Source organism: Calypte anna, chromosome 3 (assembly GCF_003957555.1).
Source record: "Calypte anna isolate BGI_N300 chromosome 3, bCalAnn1_v1.p, whole genome shotgun sequence".
In the NCBI taxonomy this organism is placed as follows: Eukaryota; Metazoa; Chordata; class Aves; order Apodiformes; family Trochilidae; genus Calypte; species Calypte anna.
In genome coordinates this window covers 110,973,488-111,000,795 of record NC_044246.1, presented here as the reverse complement: position 1 = coordinate 111,000,795, position 27,308 = coordinate 110,973,488, and the positions used below count along the sequence as shown (strand labels likewise).

General features: G+C 42.6%; 1 protein-coding gene across 2 annotated transcripts; it reads right to left on the bottom strand.

Annotated features, from left to right (window-relative positions):
- On the bottom strand, positions 1 to 27,308 carry TFAP2B (transcription factor AP-2 beta). 2 transcript variants are annotated; one of them, XM_030447647.1, is made up of 8 exons: positions 27,228 to 27,308; positions 23,532 to 23,558; positions 21,800 to 22,258; positions 16,571 to 16,631; positions 7,800 to 8,019; positions 5,048 to 5,166; positions 2,370 to 2,511; positions 4 to 304 (listed from the first exon to the last, which is right to left on the bottom strand). In XM_030447647.1, exons 1-8 carry the CDS (start codon positions 27,306 to 27,308, stop codon positions 4 to 6), a joined length of 1,410 nt encoding a protein of 469 aa, XP_030303507.1. The 2 variants fall into 2 exon arrangements, with proteins under 2 accessions (XP_008498045.2, XP_030303507.1); XM_008499823.2 differs by lacking the exon at positions 23,532 to 23,558 and having other exon boundaries at positions 1 to 304.

Genomic DNA, 27,308 nt, shown 5'->3' with positions numbered 1-27,308 from the left:
CTCTCATTTTCTGTGTTTCTCTTCCTTGTCTCCAGTTTTACTACCTGGTCCTTCGCCAGATGTGTGCCTGTTAGCAGTGTTGTTGTTCAAGAACATCTTGTCCATGCCTTTGAGAGCTTCAGTCAGGTAGTTTTGAAGGGCTGTGAGGGCAGCACAGATAGCGGGGGCCCCAAAGCCGTGAGTGATGAGGCTGAAATGAGTCAAGCAGCTCTGAATGCCTGGTTCCAAAATAGGGGTGGGCCGACTGTTTCCAATGGGCGTCCTGTCCTGGGCCAAGAGATCTGTAAATTCTTTACAAAGTTGCCTGTACAGAAGAGAGAAGGGCAAAGAGAGGACAAGAGAGAGAGAAAAGTGGTGGTTAGGCTCGACCCACACTTCACTGAGATAACCAAGGATGAAGGAAGGGGCAGGTTCAAGCCAAAGATGATCCCAAAACCTAGGATGGGAACATTTTGCCACCTTCCCTTTCCCTAGCAGTGCTCGGGGATTGGCCATGGTGAGCCAGCAGCTCCCTGCTCAGGATGATGTTGTTCAGGATAGATAATACCCTGTCTGAAGATAAAAATCTCATCTGAGGAGGGATATTAGGAAAAAACTCTTCAAGAGTTCTAAAGCATTAGAACAGGCTGCCCAGGGAAGTGGTGGAATCATCATTCTTGGAGGTATTTAAAAGACATGAACACATGGCATTAAACTTTGGTTTAGTGGTGGATTTGCTAGTGTTAGGCTTACAGTTGGATTTGATGATCTGAAAAGTCTTTTCCAATCTAAATGTTCCTCTGATCCTGAAGCATTGTGAAATCCCAGCCCTGCTTGGTGCCTCTAAAAGTAACCAAGCTGAAAGGGAGATGGCTTTGGGTCTGTCACCCACCTATCTGCTGGAGGCCTGGCCCTGGCTCAAACAACACCCACTGGTGCTGGTTTTAGACAAAAAACACAGCCATGGACTGGGAGCTACTGGGTGGCATCGTGCAGGGAAGCACCAAAATGAAGCCTCCTCTGAGACTGCTTATGTTGAGCCACTTAATCCAGAAAGATCAGGACTCCACACCAGCTTATTTATTGCATGAGGAGCAAATAGATAGTGTTTCCTATTTTAATTGGGGGGTGGCATTCCAATTAATACATCAGAGCTGACATCTGGTTCTTGTTTGTTTGCCCACGACTTTGGAAAAAATAGATTTGATTTTTCTAGTGAATCCTTTTGAATTCTTTTGCACTGCTCTGGTCCAAAAGTCCTTCAAGTCAACAGGTGCCTGGGCAACAGAGAAACCCTGGAGGCTGATGGGCTACCCAAAGGAATAGTTTCTTTGAGGCAGATGTCTACCCAGGGACTGGAGGAAAAAAAAGGCCAGGATTAAAAAAATATAAAATGGGGGAGGAAAAGAAAAAAAAAAGGAAAAAAGAAACCCTTCAAAAAGACATTCAGCTCTCATCCTCTGAAATACTCTGAAACTCCCAGTGGGTTAAAGGTTTCAGAGGGTGGGGAAAGATAAAGGTCTGCTTCTATGTGTATTATCCATTAAGAAAGTGCAAGAGAGGAAACTTTGAATTTGGAGAACAAACAGTAATGAGCCCAACATTTTACATCTTCAAAGAGCAAAGCAAGGTCTGCGAGCAATTAAAGTTCTGGGACATTAATATCTTCTGACCCTGCGGAAAAGGGCAATCAAATTCCAATCATGTCTAAAAAACATCTGGACAAATTTGAGCAAATAATTTTTCAACCTTCCATATATTTCTTTAAATTACACTGTCATCAGAGGCAAGCCACATCTCAGAACATGAAATAGATGAGAGCTGTTTGGGCTGGTATTTTTTTATCTTTTCTTTTTTTTTTTTTTCTGTCTTATTTTAGTCTTTTTTTTTTTTTTTTTTTTTTTTTTTCTTTTTTTGGTCTTTTTTTGTCTTTTTTTCCTCACATAGATACAGCACCCACTACTGAGGACCCAAGCAAGCTATAAAGCACCCAGTTCGTAGCCTGGGAGTACAGCCCAGTACAATCATCCAGTACAGCCCATCCACCAAAGAAGTATCAAGGGGAAAAGACTAATTTGGAGGACCAAATCAAGATATATTCTCCCCTTCCCATAAAGATTTTATTTTTAGCTGGGATGGCTTGGAAATGATGGACACCAGCTAGGGGACTGTCATTTCCACCCTCTGTGGGGACAACTGGCATTGGCCCCACTATAGAGGCTATAGGATTTACCATGCCTATAGGGGGAGAGGAGCATCCTCCTTCCCTGTGGGGCTCCTATAATTTGGGGACTGGGAACTCTGGTTTCAAAAAGAGCTCAGAGGAAAAGTCTAGGGAGGGGGAAGAATTTTCCTGGGGAGGGGCAGAAGAGGGGTAGGTAACTTCTCACTTCGTAGCAAGCAGCATGTTTTTCCTGGAGTGGAGGTCGCTGGGGTCTGTGTGCTGTCGGTTCAGGTATTCAGAAACAGCTTTGGCTGGAAACTCCGTTTCACAGATGTACCCAAAATCCCGAGCTAAATGAACGGCTTCACCTGAAGGGAACAAGAGAGCCATTAACACCTCCAGGTACCACCAGCCCCAGTCTGGGCTTCTGCCCACCTCTTTCTCTGAGAGAGATCAGCTTGTTTGGGCCATGTCTAGAAAGCTTATAACACCCCTTGCACCTTAAAGACAGACTCTAGGTACATGTTTTCACTCCACAAGCCTTATTTTGGGGGAGGAAGTAAGTTGATGGGACAGTTTTTTAGCTGATGAAGTTTGTCCTGGCTACTGTGTATTTGTGATGATGGTGTGGAACCATGCAGCTGATGTGTGCACACACACTTGTAACAATCACACACCCACACACACTTCCAAATGTACACCTTTCAAAACTGGGCAAAAAAAAATAAATTAAGAATAAATTTAAAAAAAAAAAAAAAAAAAAAAAAAGGCAAGAGAAACCTTAAATCCCCCCAAAGGCAGAAAAGACAGGATCCAAACTTCCCTCTACTATAGTAGAGAAACCATTTTCGTGTTACAAAGTACCAACACACTGTCCAAAATGTTACAGATATGGACACACACAGAGCACTTCCATCATAATCGCCATTGTGGCCACATCTGTAAGATGATGGAGGAAGCTGCGTTTGGCCTGATAAAAATTCTTAATCCTCTTTTTAACTGACCATCATGCAATAGGAACTCGTCTCTGCCGGGAGAACGACTAACGACAATCTTTTCTGTGAAAACAAAAATAATAATTATTCTAACACTAATTCTAATTGTCGCTTTTCCTTGCCTGCCTGGTTTCAGGTTACTTGCCTCCAGAGGTTCGAGTCATCCAACTCCTACTGGTATACTTTCTGCCAGAAGAAGAAGACAGGAGTTGCAGAAAGGAGGAAAAGAGGAGAGAGGGGGGGGAAAAAAGCCCTCATACTCTAGGGGGATTCCATCAGATTATAGCTCAGCCCCTCCAGAATAAAGCATTAAACCCTTTAAAGCACCGCCCGAGGGACGAGGGGAAAGATTTCCAACAGGCAAACCAGATATGTCTAATAACTCCAGGACCACATTATTTTTAACGATCAGGAGCTGCTTTCCAACGTCATCTTCTGCTTTCCAGGGCTTCTCGCTAATCACCAAACCTCTTAATGAAAGAAGGAACAGCCGGCGGAGCCCCCGGGGAGTCCCCGCCGCGGTCACCCCGCGCCTGGCAGGGTCCCCCCCGGGCATCGCTCGGGTAATCCCGGCCGGGGCTGGCCGGAGCCTTTCTGCTCTCGGCGATACAATAGCAGCAGCAATGCTAAAGCCTGGCTGTTAGCAGAAAAGAAGATAAATCTCCAGCAAGTGCAGCTTTTGCCAAAAGGAGGGAGATCTCTCAAGGCAAAGTGTTAGTCTGTAAGGAAATCAGGGGGGAGGAGGGTGATGTACACCTTGCTGCACGCTTGGCAGAGATTTTAGCATCACTACACAACCCCCCTGGCTTTTCAACCTCAAGCCAGCCTCTGGGAGGGACTGATTTTCTGATTTTGTTGGAAGGTACCCCAGTAGTAACCCGCTGTTAAAGGGTGGTTGTCACTCCCAAAATCCTACAGGGCTCTTATATACCCGTAACCTGCGCTGTGCTCTGCACACTCGGTATAACCCATATGGGAGTACCAGAAGGAGCTCTTTTCTATCAAGCCCGGACTTTATTTGCGAGCCTGCCTTCAGCTCTGCATGCGGTAAAGGTCTTCTCGCTCCCATAACTCAATCAAAACAGTTGAAAAGTTAGTATCTAGCCCAAAATGTTTATGCGCGCTTCTTGCAAAGGAGATAAGTGGATTATTTACGCGCCTCTCGGTGTGGATGTGTAATATAGATACCTACAATCCAGAATTTTATCCATACTATTCCGGTTCTGGTTTGGGGTTTTTTGGGGGTGTTTTTTGGGGTTTTTTTTTTAGATCCAGTTCCTCTTAGCATAAACATGCACATAGCCTGAATTTATTAGTGGCTCTAAATTTTCTTCCTCAGTACAGTAACAAGGAATCACAGGAACACACCGACCACCGAAACGACATTGGTTGACTTTAAAAGAGGTGAAACTTCAGTCTCCCCTTCCCTATTTCCTTCCCCATTATTAAATATATATATATATATATATATGATTAATAATAGTAAATTTCTACTATTTTTCCTCATTGAACGTCCTGTGCCCAGCTCAGGGGACCGAGGGCGGGGGGGAACGAATTAGGTAGAGAATGGAGGGGACGTGGAGCTGGAAGAGCACAGGCTGGAAACTAACAGCAAATAGGGGTTGGGTGCCCTGTAGAATCACACACACACACACACGCACACACATTCTTGCCACATCAATGAGACTCAAGCCTGTGCCTTCATTATTTGGAGGTGGGTTCCTTAACGATGTGGTATCACCCCCTAACCCGCCCTGGATTTCACCTCTGCAAGGTTTTCTCACCTGATCCCGAAAGTTGGAATTATTTTTTTTTTTTTTCCAGGGGGTTGGGTGGGAGGGTGTTTCGTATGTCAGGCACGAGTTCAAAACAGTCAGGGATGTGAAGGGAGCTGCGACCCTCGGCTTACCTTCCACCAGGGAGGTGAGTAAAGTGACATTTGCGGCCTTACGCCTGCCGGCTGGTAAATTCAAACCGATTTTTTCTAGCCTTTCTCGCAAAGATCTCCCCCCGTTTTTCGATTTGGCTCTAGAATTGCAAAGAAATTAACATGGTGATTAACCCCGCAGTGTTCCTGGAAGAAACGTTTCGTCTGTGAAGTCAGTGGAGTCTGGAGGGGGTTTCGCTCGACTTTGGGTGTGTTGATTTCTGCTTGGGTTTGCTGAGATTTGCTTAATTTCTCCCAGGGGTAGGAGTGGGGATGAAGCCACTTTTCTCTCGGTTTTATCCAGGGAAATAAAATAATGCCGGATAGCAATAATTAATGGAGAGGCTTCTGATCTACAGAGCAAATGGGTTCCTGCTGCATGACACTAACTCGTATGAAGATGGAGTGAGGAGATGAGTACAAAGGTAGAGGAGAAGGATTAAATCCTCGATTATTCCAGGAAAGAGCATAAATGGGAAGAAGAACCAGGAGGGGAAAAAAATACCAGGAGGGAAAAAAAATACATATAGATATAAATATATAAAATATTAAAGGCTCGAAGGGAGAATGTGAGAGCCTGCGGATAAACAGAAAGGGAGGAAAATATTTATTAAACCATTTCGTGCGTGAGGGTGTGAGGGTGCTGAAAGGCGATGCTAAGAGGAAGAGCTCACCTGCAGGCAGGGTGCGTTATACAGAGGGAATTGATTGCCTGAAGGGAGATTTGAATATCTGTCGGAGGTTACTGATAAGGACAATAAAAGGATGAAGTGAGCTAGGGCTGGGAAATAGAGAGCTATTGTTCGGACCCCTATACATATGTAAACCCCCAGGGATGAAATCCTGACACTTGAGAATTCAGGGAGAGTTTTGGCAATACGCTCCAAGTCCATCTCAAATATCTTTTACTTTTACTTTAAAAATGTTTAAGAATTAGCAGGCACACTTAGCGAAAGGAAACCAGAAACCAGCCAGGCTGGCTTCTCACTATTTCATATCGAACAGGGATAGATAGCAGAACTACAAAGGATCAGCTTTCTGTATTTCATCAGCTCTGAAGCAAAAGCTTGTCTAAAATTTAGATTCAAGATAGGAACTGAAGTCAGCAGCAGCCAATGATTATGGCTTGGGCCATCTCCAGAAATCCACTGAAGTTCAATAATGATGTTTCTTTACCTTGATAATTATATTTTCTCCAGTGTATCTCTCAGATGTTCTCCCTGCTCCATTTGTAGTTGTACAGAATGAGCAGGCAAGTTAGCATGTGTAAGTAAAAACCTCTGCTGCTCTTGCTGGCAAGAGTCACAGCTAAACAGTGATTACAGACATTCACGTGGAACAGCATCTATTTTAGGAGACCCCAATTCTCACGTGTATTTTTGGATGCCTGACTGCATATAGCAGGACTTTCCCCCTCCTCTCCAGAAAAAAGATGGAGCCTTTGACATCATCACAGATATTTTTTTCACAAAGTAATAATTAATTAAAAAAAAAAAAAGTCAAAACCACACACACACAATAAAGAACCCTATAAAACACCTTAGAATCAATGTTACCCTCCTGCTGCTACAGCAGTTGGCAAGATATTTCCTCCTCTAAGATTAGCAACTTTTGGATATGATCTGAAATTTGTCCATAGTCAGTTTATATGCGTTTGTTTCTGTCTCCAAGTTCTGCTTTATTTTCCAGCTTGGCATATACCTGCCATGTGCAAAATAACCCTTGTTCCCTCTCAGCTTTCCAATAGGTTGAGTGAACTGGTACTTCAGACCATATTATGACTTCTTCCCTGTCTGACCAGAGATAAAACCTTAGCTCCCCTTTCTTACAGACAAGCCATATGGACAATTCGCAGTCCTAAAGCCACTGTCAAGCAGATAGAGGCCTTTATCCTGTTAGTCCTTTCACCTGATGATCTCAGAGCTTAAATTCTTATTGCTGATACCAAAATGCACCTTGTCTTGTTTGACATGATGGACCGATTGGCTTCCGAGCCTCCAGGTTATCCCTCGCTCCTCATTTTCCTCAGTACCAATAATGCGAACTATTTGAAGGTCATCAGGAAAAACCACCAGGCCAATTAGTGGGTGATTAACGCACATGTTAAACAGCAAAGGCCTCAAGACCAACCGTGAGTAATTCCTTTAGCAACCTTCTCTAAGTTTCTGACTTTCAAAGATATCTGTTGATGTCTTTTCTTCAGCCAGGAACTCACTTTCCTTACAGGTTGTGTATTAATTTTAATAACATCTCGTGTGACACCACGTTAATTTATCTATCTTATTGCTATATCGGGGAAGTTTCATGGATTTACGTAGGAAATTCCTATAAATTCATCATCACATCCAGCTCATCCGCATCTAACTACAACGTTTCCAGCTCGACATTTTACTTTGTCCGATTGCTAACAGAGAAATGTGAGGACAAGGAGAAAAGACAGAAGGTGTTTGCGTGTGTACAAGAGTGGAAAAAAATAATAATAAAAAAAATTCAAAAACAACAACCTTGTCTCAGTTCCTTCACTTTGGAATGCTCTGAAAGAAAATGTGCGAACTCAAACCTTTTTCTCGTCTCCATAAATACATCGGAGTGTCTGAACACAGCATATTTTCACCTGACCTTGCACACCCATTCGATGACAATAATTTGCAGTCAGCATTCCCATTGACCAAATATTTTTCTGTTGCATACGTGGATGCCCACGCACGTTCGTGCCCTCGCCCCAGCCTCTTACCTTCTAAGTACTCCTCCTAGGAGGGATGCATTCAGACACTCGGGAGGAGAAAGGCGTCTTTGAACTTCTCCCACAGTTACTTTATACTTTGAAGTTGAACTAAGCAAAGACAAGCGGCCAGGTACAGAGCAAAACACCTCTCCGGTATTGACTGAAATTCCACCCAGGAAGCCATCTTTATTCATCATCAAAGAAGTAACAGATTTTGGAGGAACCGGAACTGGAGAAAGAAGAAGAGGGAACTCATCAGGACATGAAGGAGCAGAGGATCACCGCAGTCTCCCTGACATGCACAGAACAGCAAAATGTAAAGGGAATTTGGAGTCCCTAGCTACCTCCAGCAACCTAAAGGGTGCTGCTCCCCCAACCTCTAGGAAACTGCTCCATGAATGATGGATGGAGAGAAGGGTGGTGCAGTACAGCCTATACGCAGGGTTTGAGCATTAGGAAATAAAATACATATTGGCAAGCACCTGGCAACTTTCGGGTTTGAGCCTGTGTCTCACCCAGAGCCCCCCGATGCCTTTTGTACAACGGACAGCGCCTTTCTGGAGGGGAAAAAAAAAAAAAAAAGGAAAATTTACTTTTTTGTGCTAATGTTTCCATTTACTGCTAAGCTGAGCCAGGAATAAATTCACTACATGGAGGGAGTTGCTGTCTTAAATGAGTATCAAGGCTGGAGGATACAGCAAGCAGAAGACAGCTCTGTTATTGCTTTGTGGTTTTATTAAGTCTGGTTTATGAAAGAAAATAAGTCTTTTCCTTCAGAAAAATGAATACTTGGAAAAAAAAAAAATAAATCTGGTCTAACCATGGCGTTTGCCACCTTGATCATATTGTGCTGTCCGTGAAGCTGTGGGAACTCTCCCACCCCTAAATAAAGCTGACCTACTGATCTACACATACTTAAAGGAAGTTGTGGGGTTAAAAAAAAAAAAAAAAAAAAAAGTCAAAACAGAACAATAAAGGGAAACTAAACCAAGTAAATCCGTGTTATTCTGTCCACAACAAAATGAAATCTTCCTTTTCTCTGAGAAAGTAGTGAGGTTATTTTAAGAGTAACCGAGGGGATTATACTGAACAAATTCCTGTAATAGCAACCAGCCATGCTCAGAAATAAACAAACAAAAATATATGAGAGCCATTCCCCTGCGACAAGAATTTTGTTTACAAATGAACTTAAGCAGCTCCCTCCTAATTGTGTGTAACTGTTATGATTTACAGCAGGTGCTCTAATCAATCACCCAATCACTTTAATTTATAGGGAGCCTCGCTGCATTTCCCCAGTTGTTTCATTTCTCCGAGTAATTGATAACAAACCGTACTTAAGGTATGTTTTATGCAGGAGTTAATAAGAGCTGACAGCTGCTACTGCTGCTTCCTTTCGGAATCGCGGCAAACACGAGTTCCCTCCTAGAAAATCTACTCCGAAATATGAGGGGGTTTGCTGCTGGGAGAGTTTCGGGTCTGTTTCAGAGGAGAAGACTAATTGATTACACACCCTCGTCCAGAGATACCGCTTCACAGCCTCCCATTTCCACTCAATCAATTGCAAAACCAATTCGGCAAATAATAGGGTTCTCTTATGCACATATGCCAGCTATTTAGGTAGTTATAATACATGTCAGTTAAGCCATAAAAACCCTGTTTATTTGCAACATATTTGGAGAATCAAACCATTAAGGTTGAGGGGATATTTAAGTCGTCTGGAGCTGCTAAACAATAAGATCGGGTATCCTAATATATTACCAAGTGCTAACTACTGGGCAATTGCCAATTTTATAACCTCGGTGGATGGAATAGACACAACCGTGTTTCACTGTTTTTATTACAGATCATTTCCTACTGCCAGACCAGACCCCCACAATAAAGGCTCTATAACAGCTAAAAACCAAAAGGCATGTCGATTTTCGATATACATATTGCTTCATATGCCTTGTATATAGTCTCCAGTATAAACAAATTATTTTGAGTGGCTTTACTTCAGGGAATCGGAGACCGAAATGGGTTCCTATTTCTCTATTATTTTTAGTTAGGCACTTTATGCAGCTCATAAAGGCGGTTTCAAATAGTTTGAGAACTGCACAGAAACAGTTATAAAAGAGTTAGAGGGCAGGTCCTGCTTTCTTTGCTATTAATAGGATTTTCCCCCCATTGATTCTATTGGAAAAGAGTTTGAGACTATCAGAGATTGTTATGGAAGATAAAACAGATCTATATCTATATATCTATATATATATATCCTCATTAAACCTAAATATATCACTTATTTCACACACGATGTTCTACAACGTCATTCGAGTGAAGCATCAAGAAGTTTTGGTTTGGTTTTAAATGCATTTAGATTAAAGCTGTGCCACCAGACAGATTTTCATGACTGTTTTTTTTTTGGTTTTTTTTTTTTCCTTGGGACAAACACACGGGCTCAGTGGTTCGTGTACACCTTTGCAGTGGCTATATTTAGTGACCAGTTTATCAGGTCACTGTCCAGTGAACTGAGAAATTAAACAAGAGGCAGCAATTCCACGAACATCTGATCTTAGTCCAAACACACTAAAGAGAGAGAGAGAGCCCCGTGCAATGCTTAAATGTACCTCACCCCACTCGCTTTGGCCTTTTGGAGCACTCATTACATTAGTTAACCTTTGAAATATGGATTTTCACGTGCTCAGGATTTTTTTTTTTTTTTTCCCTTGCAAATTGCTTTTGGGAAGCTGGCTGGCTCCCTTCCCTGCTATTGCTGTGAGCTCCTCAGCTTCCCTGCCTACCACTGCCTCCCAGAAAAGGACTATAAGAACATGCCCATCAGTTGGAGTCTAATAACTCTAAACCCATTTTAGAGGCTTACCAGGCGGTGTAAGCATATCTATTGCAATTTCATAGCTTCAGAGAGCTGTATTCTATCTAGACTCTATATCTTCTGTAAATTACCTAACGCTGCCTCACGAAAGTGTTTGCCATGGAATGAATTATCTCTATCTATATCGTATCTATATGTTTATCATGGCTATAGCTTTGCAGATATAGCCCAGACATTGCCAGAGATAATCTAACGTGGAGGTTTTAGGGGGTGAAGAGCTCTACACGTCCGTGTGTGCAGCTGCATGTGTCAAATCCCCTCGTGTATGTAAATAAGCTGTAATACAACCTATATTTGTAGTCAATCTCAACTTTCCCAGTTGGTTAGGGATTGCCATAACTCCTGAAATCATACAGAATAACACCTGCGTGTACACGCAGTCTCCCCACCACTTCTACTTTAACTTCATCCCGTTTAGTGCTTGTCATCCCCAGCAGAAAATATTCGATTTACTTTCAGTCTATTTGCTGTGTGTATGTGAGCACTCACAAACACGTAATTCCCTTTTCCAAAATCTCTGCCTCCTCTTCCTCTTGTTCTTTCTATCTTTATTTCTTCTTCTCCTCTTCTCTTCTCTTCTCTTCTCTTCTCTTCTCTTCTCTTCTCTTCTCTTCTCTTCTCTTCTCTTCTCTTCTCTTCTCTTCTCTTCTCTTCTCTTCTCTTCTCCTCTTTCCTTTCCTTTCCTTTCCTTTCCTTTCCTTTCCTTTCCTTTCCTTTCCTTTCCTTTCCTTTCCTTTCCTTTCCTTTCCTTTCCTTTCCTTTCCTTTCCTTTCCTTTCCTTTCCTTTCCTTTCCTTTCCTTTCCTTTCCTTTCCTTCCTTTCCTTTCCTTTCCTTTCCTTTCCTTTCCTTTCCTTTCCTTTCCTTCCCTTTCCTTCCCTTTCCTTCCCTTTCCTTTCCTTTCCTTCTCTCTTTCCTTTCCTTCTTCTCTTCTCTTCTCTTCTCTTCTCTTCTCTTCTCTTCTCTTCTCTTCTCTTCTCTTCTCTTCTCTTCTCTTCTCTTCTCTTCTCTTCTCTTCTCTTCTCTTCTCTTCTCTTCTCTTCTCTTTCTCCCCCTTTTTCTCCCCTCTTCCAACCCCTCTTTGTCATTTCTCTCCCTTCCATTCCTCTTCAGCTTATCAATAAACCGGGAAAGCAACAGTAGCCGCTTGATTTGTTAGTAATTATAAGCACACTGTTCCTGCAAACGGGAACTCTAGATGAGTGAGATCGCTTTAAAACGACAGCAGGAAATGGTGGGGAAATGGAGCATGGCGAAACTCAGCGTGAAGCTTTCAGTTCTTTACATGTTTACAATTTTCTGTGCATACATTAAGTCCTAGGGTTGGTTTTTGGTATTGGGTTGGTTTTTGGTTTGGTGGGGTTTTTTGTTGTTTGTTTGTTTGTTTTTTTTCGAGATGGTGACAGGTCTCTGTTGGGTTGCACTCCACAAACCCGTGAAAAGGCTCTCAAATGCTCAGGGACAAGAGGAAATGGAAAGAAAGGGCATTTCAACAGCATTAAAAACAAATACTTAAGTACAATTATGCTTTCGAAATGGCTGAATAACGAGGTACTAAGATATGGAATAGTGCTGGCAAACAATATGATAGGTGAGCAGCCAATCAAAGTATTAATCAGAATAAATATTTCTTATGTTTCTTAGAATAAACATAATGGATAAACATAATTAGTCAGCTATCAATCTGTCTTAAAATATTTTTATCCCCCTCCTCGGACTGAAATAAGTAGAAAGTTCTTTGTCCATTATAACACCAGGATTTTCCTGTCACTAGTGGTTCGGACTGATTTGGTAGCCAAACCTAGAAATCCCGGGAACAAAGTCTTACCCATTGCCACTAAAAGACCCGGTTCGTCTTTTAATTTTAATGAGAGAACACAGAAAATGTGTGTTCATGTCCCTCTCCTCCTTGTCCCTCTCTTCTCCTCCCCTTCCCCACTACGTCTCCAGCACCTCAATCCCTTTCCCCTGAAAACCAGGACTAAATTTCAAAGTGCAATGGATTTCCTTGCAAATGTTTTGCATTAAATTAAAGGGGATCATAAGGTTCAGTGGGTAATCCAGGAAAAAGCACGAAACGGAGTGGCAGTGAAGCAACATCTCCGATTCCCAGATCTATCACATGAAAAGCTGAGGCCAGACAGAGTGATTTGCAGTTAATCATTTATCTGCATGCTTCGAGAAGAGGTGAGGAGGAACCTGATGCTGTTGTATTAAGAGTTAAAAAAATAATTAAGGTACCTCCTTTCTTAAGGTCTTTAAGGGAGCATGAACAATAGAGGGTGTCTGAAAGGAGACAGTGGATTAAGGTGTCGGGGTTACAGTGGCCTTTCTTGCTAAATCAGATGAGAACGTGCAGAAAGAGTTGAAAGTAAATAAATATATCAGGATAATTCTAAGGTCACTGACTGTGCCCCAGAGTCATCAAAAAAAATGAGCTTGGGACTCGGGCCACGCAAGACGACAACTTCTTTCGCCATAGACAGTACCAAGCAAATTTCAGATGAGGACTTGACAAGGGGACCCGAGCCTTTATTCCTGACCCAAGGAAAACCTTCCCTCCGTTTCAGAAGAAATCGGGGGAAAGCCCTCAAAAAAAGTGCAGCCGGTAAGCTCCTAAAGCCGAGTTAAATCTGGTATTAATACTCTGGGTGATTATTATCATCGTGATGATTTCTCTGGCTCCCTCCCACTTCCACCGCCCAAATCTTAATGGAACTGGGAGTTAACGATGATTTTTTAATGTCTCGTTGGATTTTTAGCCTGTTAATGTACCGCATCCTACTCATTATTAGTTTATTGATTGTTCATTGACCAGCCCCCTTCAAATCGTATTAACCACCCTCTGCCACTTTAGATTAGGAGAGTTTAAAAAGCACCTTTCATTATTTCACCACCACCACAGTAGAGTTCAAGCTTGGTAGCTTAATGCTCGCTCTAATGGGGCAGCTAAGAGACGAGGGGCCACGGTCCCTGCCTATTGCATTAATAGCTCAAAGGGGGCTAATACAGAAAATTAGCCTTAAACGAGCTCTGGAGATCTCCAAATGAAAGAGCCATTTATCACGCTGGCTACCTTCACTCCTCTCGTTTGCTCTCTCTACTGGGAACAACTCATTTCCTCTTAACTAAATTACTTCAGAAATGTCAAGTAAGCTCAGATAGCAAACATAACAAGAGGCTGTGGATATGTAATCTATTGTGCGGGATCGATACGCGAGATAAATCGATAGCCGCGTGTGATTCCTTATATAATTTCCTTAATATTTTTGGCAATCCTTTTTGCACGGGTAGATAAGTCCCTCTGCAGGCCTCAAAACCCGTGAAGAAACAGACACAGACTGAGGGATATAATTAAGTTTAGACTTCAAATCCCCGTTATGCTTTCCCCACTACGTTGCAATTAAAGCATTTTAGTCCCGAAACTAAAGTTTTGGTGAAGTAGATCTCCTCCAACCCTCACCTAGCAAATATGCATCAGGAGGGATGCTCCACTGCACGGAGATCAGTCAAGATCTGTCTGTCTATGCCATTTAACTATAATAACGACTGCCAGAGTTTAAATAACTTATTCTTACTTCAAACTCCAGCCATACAGCTACAAACTGTAAGGAACAAAGCGAAACGGATACTGAGCCCTCTCTGTGGTGCTCCTTCTCTCGCCCTGATTAAATATTGCCTGCCACAAACGTGACCTGCTATTAATTACACATTTCTCTCCCCCCCGGAAACTCTCTGTGCAAAAAAAAACCAAAAAAAAACCCAACAACCAAAAAACCAAAAAACAACAACAAAAAAACCCCAGAGCTGACACTATTCCTTCACGTTGCAAAGTTTCTGAGAGCTCAGCATTACTTCTAAGGAAGAAAATCCTCCTGCAGTGATTTTAAAACAGCTGCAGAGGAATCTCGGGATCTTTTTTAGCAACCTAATTTCCAAAGTGCATATGGAGCCTGTTCATCAAGGGTAAACTCAGGGTATCTCTTCTTATGGCTGCAAATAGGCACAAGTAATCCCACCTATATGGGGCTCTGTCTCTTAACGCAGCAGCTGCTCGACGTGCGGCCCTTGCCATGCCCATGCACAATCAGGACACCCAAATCTATACCTGATACATATAATTAATTAACATTGACATTTTACAGCTGCTCGCCATCTAACTGAGCCGCTCATCATGCACATGGAATGTCTCTGCTCTCCTCGTCACCTGGAGGAAGGAGAGGCACAGGCATGGAGAGAGAGACTGGTAAATAAATAAATAAGATTTAAAAAAAAATGCACAGAATGATCAACAGAAAAGTGGTTCTACGGGGGAAAAAAAAAGAACGCCAAACTAAACAAAATAAAAACAAAATAGAAAACAGAGCAAACAATCAAACCATCAAGCAAATAAAAAAAAAACCAACAAAACAGATTGCAAAAGGAAAACGCGAGCACTGAGCGACGTTAGAAAGAAATCTCTCGACCACAAATCAAGCACCAATTAATCAAATACACCCAAGAGGAAACGTCGTGTATGAGGTGTCAAGTGGGGGAGGGCAGGAGGGGGGAGGAGAGTGAGAAAAAAAAAACAACAACACAACAAAAAACCCCTAAACCCAGAAACCATGATATTACAGACCCTAAGCACAAAACCATCCTAAACATTCAAGCTGGACTAAAACAGGAGAAACAACCGATTTAATTATTTTTATAAGGTAACTAATTTTGTGTTTCTCAAAACCACCTTCGACTTTTCAGTCGTGGGTCAGAAATGAAGCTGCCAAATGCTCGTCAAGTTTTCATCTGTCCTCCCTCAAATAACTCGAACTTGATCATATGCATATGAGAGAGGGAGAGTGTATGTGAGGATTTAAATTAAAAAACAATAAATACATGGGAGGACCTCCTGCTGCCTTGAGCACGTTTTAAATAAACACCCTCCCTGTTATTTTGTTTTGCGTTCTACAAGCTCGTCTCTATTAAAGTATTTGTGCGCATTTGACAAATAATAAGGTGCTGGAGATAAGTGCTGTTGATAGTTAGCATAAGGGACAGCATTTCTAAGCTTCATCTCTGGTACTTAAAATTGAATCTAGAAATAGAACCCCCTTAGATAATTAAAGATATCTTCCCCTCCATTTGCAGTGTGTGATCTGTTTAATGTCTATCAGCATAACACAACACTAATCGCCAAGCATCTTCGAGTGACTGTCAGAGAAATGTAAAAAAAATTAAGCAGCTGCAATCCGCCCAAAATGAGTTATTGTAATTACATTTAATTAGTTTAATTAGTTAATTATTTTGCTTACAGCTGTACAAGAGACTGCAAACATTTGTTAATATCACATTCCCTTTAACAGTATGGGGTGATTCTGCAGTTACATTAAATCATGGGCGCATATGTAGAAAGATTTAAAAAATGGGCACGGCGAAGGGGGGGATTCTTGGGGAGGGTGGGAGGGAGGGGGAAAGGAGGTCGGGGCTGCCCTTCCACAGGCGTTTGGTGTTTTTTTTCCCTCTCCCCTTCACGTTTGACTCGCCTGGGAAATGCCTTTTATCCCCAAAGGAAATAAAAGCCGAGGGGTCCCCATCAAGGACTATCGAGGGGATGGGGGGGGGGGGGGGGGGGGGGGGGAGGAGAAGAGGAGGGGCCGGGGAAAACTGTGTTAGAGCATGGGGGTGCTCATTGGAGAGCATTTGTGTAATTAAAACCCTTGGAAGGACGGAGGGGGGTGTGGGTGTGCTATCAACTTTTCCTTTCCCATCTCTTTCCTTTTCCCTTCACTCTATCTCCCGATCCAATCAACTCTCCATCTTGCTACCACGGTGCCTCCTTCCCGGATAAATTAATTGCCCAAAATAAAAATATATCATTGAAGATATCGCTATACAGTAAAAAGGTTGTCTAGGCTTGTTTGGAATAATCCATACCTTTTTTTATGACAGACTGGTCCAATAAGTTCATACCGCTGTTATTGGCATCTTCAACTGACTGTGGATATAAAAACATCACTATTCAAATTGACTGGATATTAAAGAATCGCGTACATAAATCATGTCATTCCAAACTGGAGTTTTCTTGTTATTTCCAATTTTATATTAATTCACTAAGGGAGGACTTTTTTTTTTTTTTTTTTTTTTTTTTTTTTTTTTTCTTTTGGTTTACTATTATTATTGTTATTGTTATTCCTCCAAAACGACAAAGAAATCAAATTCTTACAAAGTATGTAGTCTTCTAATAAAGAATAATAAATAATAATAATTTTTAAAAGTGTGCAGCATATGGGGTGCAATACTGGTTTTGTTATCTTATAAAACATAGATAGCACATAGACTCCTTTGCATTCGACAAAGCTTTATATTCCTTCCTTTGAAAAATATGGCAATTTTGGCAACATCTGCAAGATCTATTGCATGACATAAATGAAAGCCATTAAGGACAACTTAAACTCTGCCTCCCTTTTCCTTCCCCCTCTTCCCTCCCGCCCCCCTCCTTTTTGTTATTTTATTTATTTATTTACTTATTTTTGTTTGTTTGTCTAACCCTACTCCATCTTAATAATTCAAGGACCATTTACTTTTTTATATATCATAGTTTACGTTCTGGACTTTTAATTAAAGCCTGAGCAATTGGGAGTGCAGCACAACACCCACATCGTCCAGGGTACAAGGAGAAAAAGATTTACAGCTCTCGAGGTTGCTTCCATGTCCTGAATTATAGGAAAAGGGGTGGGAATATACATTATCAAAAGTGTGATAGCTTGGAAAAAGTCTCCCCATTTCCTTTCTAAAGCCTTCCTCCCACCTTCCCCTCCTTTTTTTTTTCTTTTTTTTTTTTGTTTTTCATCTCGCTTTGGAGCACACCTGTTATTATGGCATTAAGTTCTTTAGCAAGGGGAGAGAACAAAGGCGGGCACAGAGGGCAGAGCAAATGTTGGGTTTCGTTTCTCGACAGGAAAGTGGGATATATAAAACAAACAAACACACAAACAAACAAAAATTAGCCCTGAATCCGCCGTCGGCTCGGCAAAACCATCTCCCATAGAGAAGAGGTGTCATAAGAATAATTTATTGCAGAATTACGACAGGTCCCGTCTTAGGGTGAATTCAGGGGTTTTGAGAGGGGAAGGACCTGTGGTTTCTTGGTTATATTGCTTTATTTTTTTCTTCTCATTATTAAAGCTTTAGGTTTTTCCGTGTTATTGTATATTTAGGGTGCTGTCACTATTTTTCCCTGTTAAGGAAAACACCTTTACAGCAAAGCGATTGTTTTCCTCCCTATTATTTTAACTTTATCTTTGCTACACCAAGAGGTTGAGCTTATCCGGATCTAGCTTTTATCTCTGTCTCTCCGCTCAGCAGAGACGTTGATGATGGAATATGAATTAGGAGAAAATTACTTCTCCCCCCAAAATGTGACGGAACAATATTTTTCTCTGAAATCCTTCATTTTCCTCGAATCCCCTCTCAAACGAGAGCACACACCCAGTGGCTCCTTATGCTGTTCCTGTGCATGGCTGTGCCTCTTTCTCATAATCAATAGGCTCCATACCTAAAGGGCACAAAATAAAATTACAAACTCTTCCCCCCTTTCCCAAAGAGGGATGCTGAGCAAATCCTGCAGCCTGCTGGAGTGCAGGGCGGTTGCTCCTCGATGGCACAGAACTGGAGGTAAATATGAAACGCCATCTTTCCCTTTCTTTTTTTTTTTTTTTTTTTTTTTTTTTTTTCCCCCTTCTTATCTCACCTTATCTCTGGAGTCTGCGGTTGTGCACAGGCTTTATGTGTGTGCGTGCACTCCGCTCGCTCCATCAGCAACGTGGGTTAGTTGTTGTAGTTAATGAGAAGACTCCTGTCTGATTTTCTATCTAATTACGCCCTCCTGCTGGGTTTTTGTACAGGATATTCGCTCAGCATGCTGGCAGTTAATAGTCACAGAGAGGATCGTAAAGATTTAATTAGGACTGCATGCGGAAACGTGGAAAAACAACTCAGACTTTTAATTACTAGACTTCTTTAGTTAAAAGTGATACCAGGGGTTACTTTATAAGAGACTTGGGTGTTTTTGGTGCAACTTAACTTTCCGTGTCTCTAGCTAGCACACAGGAGCGGGGACGGCAGTGTGAGAGAGGAGGAGTGGAGGTGTGTGAGCAGGGAGGGGAAAGGTGATGAGTTTCCAAATATCCTTAGAAAGTCTTAGGCAGAGGATGATTCCCCACCCTCCTCTCCTCCAATAATCTGAGAGCACCGACTTTTCTGTATGCCATATATAAACACCCCCTTTTCATGTGGAAATACCTGAGAAAATAAATTTTTTTAAAAATGATTTGGATTTCCCCCTTTATATTTTTATCGTACTAAAAGTCTATTTTTGCTTAGCCGGTGTCTTTGTGGTGGGGGGGGTACACAGCACTGGGGCTGCGATGATGCTTTTCAAGGTCCCTCTTAGATGATGCAAATTCATTTTCAGTAAGTAGGTCTTGGCTTCCCCATTCCCCTGTCTGAGAGCTGTAAATCGCAGATTGAAAATTCCTCTGGAAAGGGGCAGCCATAGCAATACAATACGTCCTGTTTACAATAACAGAGCGCTATCGTGTTACAATCACTTAATTCTGCCCCTGGACAATGGCTCACACATGGCCTGGATTTGGTGTTTATAAAATAACCACTGTTTCTTTCTGTCACGCACTCTCTTGCTCTGTTTCAATCTCCCTTGTCAGCCCAACCCAATCTCATGGCACTTATTTGATCAGACATGCATCAGTTAAAGCAAAGAGACACATCTTTATCCAGCTATATACATAGATATCTGTTTGACGTTTCTGGAATTTTTCTGACTATTAAAAAAAAAAAAAATAACCTATTCGGGACCCTTTCTGGAAATTCTCTCCAGTGTTCTTGGATAATTGACTATCTGTCTCTGAAATAGGAATCCTTGCAGCTAGCTAGAATACCTTGTATCTGGAATAAATCCATATTAAATATCAGGGTGGAAAACTGCTCGTCTTCATCTGTCACTACTGAGGGGACAAGAATAGAAAATGCTGAACGGTAGGAGCGAGCCCTGGGATGCTTTCCCTCCTGCCTGCTCTAACTTGTTGTTGGACTCTTTTTCCTTCACGTGTTTCTCCTTGGGATACCCTCCTCTCCCTTTTCCCCTCCTCCTCCAGCCTGACACCAAACTTGTACAAATAAAGGGCCCGTTTCTTTCCCATTGGCCTCGGTACCCTAAGAGCAAGAACCCCCCAGCTCCGCTGGCCCCCTGCCCCGGCCCATCCGCGGTTCCGACCCCGGGCGAACGGGTGGCGATGAGGCACAGCCCTGGGCTCGGAGCCGCCGGAGGGGACACATCCCAGCCCGCAGGAGAGATATTTTGTTGGAAATCAGAGGGAGAGCTGCTTTATTTGAACCGAGCAGGGCTTTTGCTTTTTTCTTTCTCTCCCTCTCTTTATCTTCCCTTTTTCCTTCTTTCTCCCCTCTCTTTTTCCCCACCTTTATCTATCTTTTCTCTATATCTTTTCTTCTTTTTTCTTTATCCCTCCCTTCCCTCTTCTCCTTTTTATATTTTTCTTCTCTCGTCTTCACCTCTTTCCCTCCTTTCTCTCTCTCTTTCTCACAAGTGCAAACAATTACTGTGTTTCCTTCGGGGGGGGAAAACGTCAAAGACCGAAGCGCAAACAGTAGTTAAAGTCTATCGCTTGCAGAGAGAAAGAGAGAGAGAGAGAGAGAGAAATCCATCTCCTTCTTGCATTCACAGAAGGAAAACTCGCCTTGACCTGCAAACCAGTTTGGCTCAGCCAGGAATGCGAGACGAGACCTGCGCATCGCGCCCGTGGGGGTCAGGGTCTGCCCCCAGGTCTCAAAACCAGCTTGGAAACCCGCAGAAACCAGCGACGGGCACTGAGCTCGGAGGAAGAAGCAAAACCAACCAGAAAAACCTTTCTATGTCTAAAGCAGCTCTCCTCAGCAAAGCTCGGAGACTTTTTCTCTGGAAGCCCTAAGCCTCAAGCCAATAGCAATACAATATCCTCCCCCCCCCGTCCCCCCGCTTCTCCACCGTTGATTCCTGTAACTTTCAGCAGGATCCTTTTCCACAGTTTTGATTTTTTCCCTTCGCATCCTCCTCTTACATCCTTTCCCTTTGTAACTTTACAGGACTTGTATCATCCAGCCGTCCACATCTTTATCTATTTCATCTTTAAATATATATATAGATATGGATTAACGGCATATTTAATACATAAATTTGCTTTAAAATGGAAAGGGAGAGAAATCTCAAAATCCCAATTAATAAACCTTAATATAGGATCTGGCCCCTGGTGGCTTCAGCCTCTGGCTCGGAGGTTCTCACCGCCTGGCCATGCCCTGCTCCACCAAAGTGCAAAGCACCCCAGCACCGAAGCTGTTAAGGGCCTGGCTGTTTTTAGGAAACAACACGTGATGCTGAGTTTCGCGTGGGATGGGAAGAAGGCTGGGAAATATTGTGCTTTGAGCCCGGTGAAACTCCTTTGTTACTCAAAAGAAGGAATAAAAAGCCCCAAAACAAACCGGGTTAAAAAACAGTGCTACTTGGAAAAAAAAAAAAAAAAAAAAAAAAGGAGGGGAGGTGGCTTGCTGCTGATCACCGGTTATTGCTTTTTGGTTTGGGTTTTGTTTATATCTTCCTTCCCTCATAGATGAAAAATGCAGTAATTTGACAGTTTCATCAAAATCCCTGAACTGCAGGAAATTGGTTGGTGGAGGAAAGGGGGGGTTAGGGGGTGGGGGATGGTGTAGCTGAGGTTGCATGGGAAATAACTGGAATTTGAAAAGCCAGTCTTAAACTCTGCCAGCTTTTGAAACACGTGGAATATTTAGAGCAGCATGTTTGCCTTCCCCCTGCACTCTGCTGGCTTGCCATGTAAGGGAGGGTTTACAAAGTAGAACCTGTGCGTGACAGCGATGAAATAAATTCTCTTTTTTTTTTTTTTTTTTTTGGGGGGGGGGGGGGGAAAGGCTAGAGAGGGGGAGTATCCCAATTATAATCCCACTGCGACAAAAGGATGGTCACCCACATCGATACTGCTGTAAAACCCTCCCTAAAAAAAAAAAGTTCCTAAACGAGGGATGGGACTCCAGCCTGGAAGGCATCTGCCAGGAGAAAGAAATGCGGTGGCTTACCTGGACCTCCTCCATCCCTGGGTGTCCGATGCCATGCAGGGAAAGGCTGTCCCCCATGCCGGAGTCAAGGCCATGGTGAGCTGAGTGTAGAAGGACATCTGGCCTCCTTACTGAGTGGTAGTCCCGCCTGGGGTCCAGTCCTGAGAGCTGGGGCAGGGCGGCCCGAGGCTGTGGCAGCAGTGACCCGGTTTCTGATCCCACCTCTTGCCTCTGCCTCTGTCCCCAGGGGTGCTGCTGGGGTTGATGCAAGGGGTTTAGGGAGTAGGGGTCATTGACATGGGAGTAAGGGTCCTGGCTTTGGTGGTAAGGAAGAGGCTGGTAGGGGGGTGGGAAATAAGGCGGCTGGAAATCCGAGGATGGGGTGTGAGAGAGCGGAGGAGCGCTGGAGTAGGGTCCCTGGGAGACGGATCCCAGCTGGGACAGCCTGGAACTGTGGCTGGGCACTCCATCATGCCGGTCCTACAAGAGGAATGAAATTAAAAAAAAAAAAGAAAAAAGAAAAAAAAAGAGAGAGAGAGACAGAAGATATTTTAGGTCTAAAAGAAGCACAATCTCACCCCAAAATTAAATACAAGAAAATGAAAATATAAACGGTCGGAAAGTAAGTTTTTAAATATTCTCCTCTTCCCCGCTGTGGGTTAGAACCGTTCCAGAATTTCACACCCAGATTATATCTATTCCAAATAACTACCAAAAAGGGTGAAAGAGGGAGAATTGATCAATAAATGGTCATAATTAAAAATGTAGGACTGATGCTCCATCTGCGTGACTTCAGCCCAGTGAAGCCAGTCCCCCTCCAGTACCCCCTCATTATTTAAAAATATTTAAAACTGCCAAAGCACTCATCTTTTCAAACAACCAACCCACCCCTTGTCCTGCCTAAAGTTTCCAAACATCTGTTTATTCCCTCTGCTGAAGTCCTGAAACTCAAAGCCACCAACCCATCTTCACGTGGAAAAGACCAAAAGGAAAGTTGCACTTCTCGGAGGACTCCGAGGTATGAAGGTGTTCGACAAAGGACTTTAAAAAAAAAAAAAATCAAACAAAAATCACCAGGGGGGTCTTTTTATAAAGAGAGTCCACCCCTAAAAAAAACAAACAAAAAAACCAAAAATAAACCAAAAACCGAACAATTAAAAAAAATCAAAGTAAAAATGAAACATCGGTATTGAACAAATCCAGTCGCTATGATTTCTGCAGTAACTTCCAGTGTCTTTTGTCTCGTTTTCCAATATTATATTCCGGAGAATAGGGTGGGGGTTCATTGTAATGAAAACTCTTTGGGGTGTGTGGGGGGGGACGTGGTGGTGGCGGGTGGGAGCGTGTGGAGGCTTCAGAGAAAAGGTGGGAGAGGAGATTTGTCCAACTCCATCGCTCTGAAGCTGCGAGGCTAAAGTAAACAAGAAAAATATCTCTTCCATAAAGTGGAGATCAAACCCCCACAAGCAATGGCACACATGGTTTAAAAAAAAAAAAAAAAAAAAAAAAAGGAAAGAAAAAAGTTGTTTCTTTTTTTACCTTGCTCTCCCCCCCCGAAAAAAAACCTCCCCTAGCTCAAATCGAGAACACACAATGCAAAAAGGGAGAAGCAGCTGCAAGCCTCCTCCAATTATTGTGCTAAATTACCAAGCCAAAGGCGTTTAAAGAGAGAGAGAGAGGGAGAGAGAGAGACAACAGATCGAGAGAGAGAGAGAGAACATGCAATTCTAGTACAACATGGATCCAAACTCACCATGGCGGAATAGGTGTGGACTAACATCTGGAAATAAAAAAAAGTCTTGCAATAGCTAAAAAATAAAATAATGGTGATAATACTAATAATTGGAGGGAAAAATATCAAGGAGATCTGCAAAGGGACGTGTTGGACACAGGAGAACAGCTTGAGATATTTCGAAGTCTATCCATCAAAAAAAAAAAAAAAAAAAAAAAAGGAAAAAAAAAGGGAATAAAAAAAAAAAAAAAGACCAATGCCCCCAAAACCGAGCCTGGAAACCTCTATCTACATATATGATTTACCCCTCCCTCTCTGGTTTGGTTTTTTTTTTTTTTCCCTCTCTTTTTTTCTCCTTTTCTTTTTTTTTTTTTTTTTTTCCCCTCCTTTTTTTTTTTTTTTTTTTTTTTTTTCCTGTGAGCTCCCCAATACAATCCTCTTCAACCCAAGGCTAGGCTCAGACTACTCCGCTACCCCTTCCTCCCTTTCCTTCTCTACACCGCCTCATAATAATTGATATTCATGACTATTAATATTACACGACTACTTTAAAGGGAGAATGCAGGACCAAATGGAGCGTGAAGCTGGCAGCCAGCTCGAGAGCTCCCCTACTATTGTAAATGACGTTCATTCAGTGGAGAATTACTAGATGTAATCAGACGAGGGGGGCTGGCAGAGGCAGAGTTTGGGGAGAGAGAGAGAGAGAGAGGGGGAAAAAGTTTAGCAAGGAAGAGGCAGAACTTCAATTAACTCAGGCGGAGGAAGAGGAGGAAAGGAGCCACTGATGAGCTGGAGCAAGGAAGTGATACGAAGCAGTGCTAGAGGCGAAGAAGAAACAAATAGATTTCCTTTTTCTAAATTTTATATATATATTTTTACATTTAATTATACATTCTTAACACGAGGAATTGATTGCCTTTGGTGCTTTTGTTCTTGTAATTTTTTTTTGTTGCGTTTTGCTGCTTCTTTTTATTTTTAATATCCAGGAAAAAAGTATTTTCTGACACTTTCCTCTTTTTTTTTTTCGTTTTTTTTTTTTTTTCCAAGAAATGCAAGAAGAAATGTGCAGTCACTGTAACACACCTATTTACAGCGGAGATTAAACCCGTCTGCATGTTACAGATTGCCTTTCAGGTTACAGATTGCATTTCAGGTTACAGATTGCATTTATTCACGACATCCAAATAAATACTTGAATCTGCGTTAAGTTGGGCTTCACTTTGCTTTTATTTACTTATTTTTTTCCTGTTCTTCCCTCCCGATATGAAAAAACCCCAAACCCATATATATATCTGTACATCCATATATCTCCCGATTTTCACCCAAATGTAAAATGTACGCAGTGAATTTTAAAGGATAGCAAATTTATAGTTTTGAGGCAAAGCCAGGGGCGATATAAAACCTTTTTGATGTTGCAGGAACCCGTTCAACTGGACTGTCTGCCATTTCTGTTAAAGTTCAACTTACGTTCCTTCCTAAACAGACTCACACTTCCCAGAGCAGTGAACCCCCCCGCACACACACACACTTTTGTTTTAAGAACAGATCCAGTCTAAGTGACTGAGACAATCCTACCATCGTGTTAAATAAAAATTGGAAAGAAGAGAGCATTTTTTTAAGATCGGTCTTAGAGAAATCTGCAACTTTTCTTTTTTTTTTTTTTTTTTTTTTTTTTAAGGCTACACGTTACAAAATGCCTCGGAGAGCACTCCCAAGACAGGGTACACCCTGCCCGCCGCCAAATCCCTGCTTCTTTCCAAACTTTACATCTCTCCCACGGCAATCTAGAAAACACGAGTGGCCGTAAAATGCGCAGCGGATTAAAAAAAAAAAACAAACCAAAAACCTTTCTAAAGAGGAGTAGACTAAAAAAAAAAGGAAATAAAACAAAAACCCCAAATCAACCAAATCTCCCACATTCCCGGCCTCGATGGCTAAGGAAAGGAGATGTTTTGTCGCCTGCTGCTGAGGGAAGAGACAATGGCCGGGCTGTGCCTGGGGACGGGGAGGGTGAAGCAGCGAGGGCTCAGCGGGCTGGAGATCGCCGGCGGGGCACACACACACACACACACACACACTCACAGTCAGACAGACACACGCACACCCGCCGGGCTGGGCTCATTCTGCACACGCTGGGCTTTTCCAGTTGATAATTAGCCTGACGGCAGCTTTTGGGAGCCGAGACATTTCTCCCGCGCAGCCGGCAGATGCCATCTCCGCTTTCCTCCATCCCGTCCTTTCCTCCCCGGCCGCCAAAAAGCCGGAGCTGTGCCCTCCCTCTGCCTCTTCCTCCGCTTTTTTTCTCAGGACTTTCCCCGCTGTAAGTGCCAACGCGCTCCCAGAGGGAAAAGCTGCGGGATGTGCGACGGGGCTGGGACCGCCGCGACCCCGACGGCGCTTCCCCGGGCTGCGCTTTCGGTTCCTGCCCCATCCCTGCCCGTTACCGGGTCCCTACCAGGTATCCAAACCCTACCCGTAACCCCTGCCCGATATCTAGACCCTCTGCCCAATATCCAACCCTTCCCGGGTCGATCCAGACCGCTTGCCCGTCTCCGCTGCCCTGTACCCGATCCCTGCCCGGTCGCCTCCCCACGTAGCATCTCCCCAGCCCTGCAGCTGGAGGATTGCGCCCTTCTAAAAATCTCCCCCCTCCCTCATCAGCTTCTGTCGCCCAGCTCGACGATAGCGGTGAAATTGCCTCCGCAAATTACAAAAAAAAAAAAAGAAAAAAAAAAAAAAAAAAAAAAAAAAAAAAAGTTACAATTTTGCTCTCCTTTCCCTACACATCCCTTCCCCCTTCGCCGTTGCGGAGCAAACCCAGCGGGCTGGTTAACTTACAAGGAGTGAATTCGCGAAGCCCGTTTGGGAAAAAATCCTGGTCAGGAAACCATGCAAAAATTAAGAAAGATTTTTCACTGCTTAGGCTGTGATTATTATTATTATTATTTTTTTCTTGATCTGCTTTTGGACCTCTAAAATAACGAGGAAGTCTGAATAATGAGCATAACTTTTCCTGTCCACGGACTACGCGGAGCTGCTTTTGAATGCATCTATTCGGGTGTGTGTGCTCACATACGTTCGAGAATGTGGGAGCCGTTTAAATGTTTCGAGTGTATGAACACATTCACATCCTATCTATTCGTATATATGCATAAAAAGTCGTAAAAATGCATCCGATTGTGAAAACAAGAAAAAGGGGGAAAAAAAGTATCCGCATTCTAGTTGATTTTAGTTTGTACTCGCAAAATAAAGACTAAAAGAAAGAAAAGAAATTCATCCAGTCCCTGAATACCAGCCTGTGAATTCTCTTCTATTCTCAGCTTTTTTTCTCTCCACATTTGTCCATATTTAATCGAATGATATTTAATTCGTGGTCTAAATAATCAAACTCTTGCCTTTAAGTTGCCTCATTCCAACCCCCAGATCCTTTCTTTGATGTTTTAAATCGCATCAAACAGCTTTTCCATGGAAAAAAAAAAAAAAAAAAAAAAGTTTAGGACTTGGCATGCTGCATACAAATATGCAAATAAATAAGCATTTAAACATTTATTCTTGGTTTCCCGTCTCTATATTTTTGTGTGACAGTGTCTCTGTATCTGCCTGCGTGGAGATGTAGAGCTATATATGTATTATATAGTCATGCCCATATCTATATATATAAAATGTATATTTCAATATACCTCTACTCTCTTACCCATATGCATATTATATACTCACCTCATAGATGTCTTCATACTTGACATTTTCAACCAGTTTCCAGAGCATGATGGCAGGCTGTTCTCTAGGAGGTGAGTGCAT

Bases quoted from the DNA above. Each gene is read 5' to 3' on its own strand.
- TFAP2B (XM_030447647.1), bottom strand. From the start codon at position 27,308: ATGCACTCACCTCCTAGAGAACAGCCTGCCATCATGCTCTGGAAACTG. The intron at 23,559-27,227 runs GTGAGTATATAA...TTTTATTTCCAG, and splicing joins AGTATGAAGACATCTATGAG to ATGTTAGTCCACACCTATTC. The intron at 16,632-21,799 runs GTAAGCCACCGC...TTATATCCACAG, and splicing joins CAGGGATGGAGGAGGTCCAG to TCAGTTGAAGATGCCAATAA.